Source organism: Nanorana parkeri, unplaced genomic scaffold, assembly GCF_000935625.1.
Source record: "Nanorana parkeri isolate BGI_ZX_2015 unplaced genomic scaffold, ASM93562v1 scaffold3321, whole genome shotgun sequence".
NCBI classification, from domain to species: domain Eukaryota; kingdom Metazoa; phylum Chordata; class Amphibia; order Anura; family Dicroglossidae; genus Nanorana; species Nanorana parkeri.
The window spans coordinates 25,460-26,151 of record NW_017309589.1 but is presented as its reverse complement, the minus strand read 5'-3'; the positions used below and the strand labels follow the sequence as shown (position 1 = coordinate 26,151).

The 692-nt window shown below is 50.0% G+C and overlaps 1 protein-coding gene across 1 annotated transcript in view; it reads left to right on the top strand.

Moving 5' to 3' along the window:
- The window catches only part of POPDC2 (popeye domain containing 2), a 6,818-nt gene that overhangs the window by 4,947 nt on the left and 1,179 nt on the right, over window positions 1–692 (top strand). The window contains exon 2 of the mRNA XM_018574883.1: window positions 204–312. Coding sequence (XP_018430385.1) covers window positions 204–312 — 109 coding nt within the window. The remainder of the gene's footprint in view (window positions 1–203; window positions 313–692) is intronic.

Sequence of the window (692 nt, the reverse complement as noted above, 5' to 3'; positions counted from 1 at the left end):
GAGGGGATGGGGGGGAGATGCATTTGTGGTGTGGAGGATCTCAGGTCCACCATGTATAAAAGCACTTTTATTTTCCAGCATAATAAATGATTATTGTCCAGTATATGAGCAGCCGGCATTGGAAGGTTCTGGACCGGCATCGTGGGGTCCAGTCCACACATGACCCAACATGGCGCTGTGACCCGGCTCTTTGTGTTCCGCAGGGTGAAGGTCAGTCTGGACGGGCAGTTCTTACACTACATCTTCCCCTATCAGTTCCTGGACTCGCCGGAGTGGGAATCCCTGCGCCCCTCGGAGGAGGGGACATTCCAGGTGAGGAGACCGCCAAAGGAATCCATAGTCACTGCTGACCTCTCCTTCCTATAATTCGTATTTCGTACGAATCCGAATCCGAATTGAGTTCAGTTACGAATTACGAAATACAAAATAACGTATATTCCGAAACGAAACAGAACAAATTTTTTGACGGCGCACAATTCTATAACACACTACTGTCATGGTGATCCCATGGCTTCCGTGCTTTCCAAGTCAGTCACTCGGTGCAGATTAGCAGCTCTGACTCTCTGGAAAGAATTGAAACTAGAGACAGCCAGGCAGCACAAGTCACACGGAGATCAGCAGCCAGACCCCCTGTATTTAATGCCATCTATAACTGGGGGGGGGGGGGCACCTTCTTTCACCTCCTTCCTGTC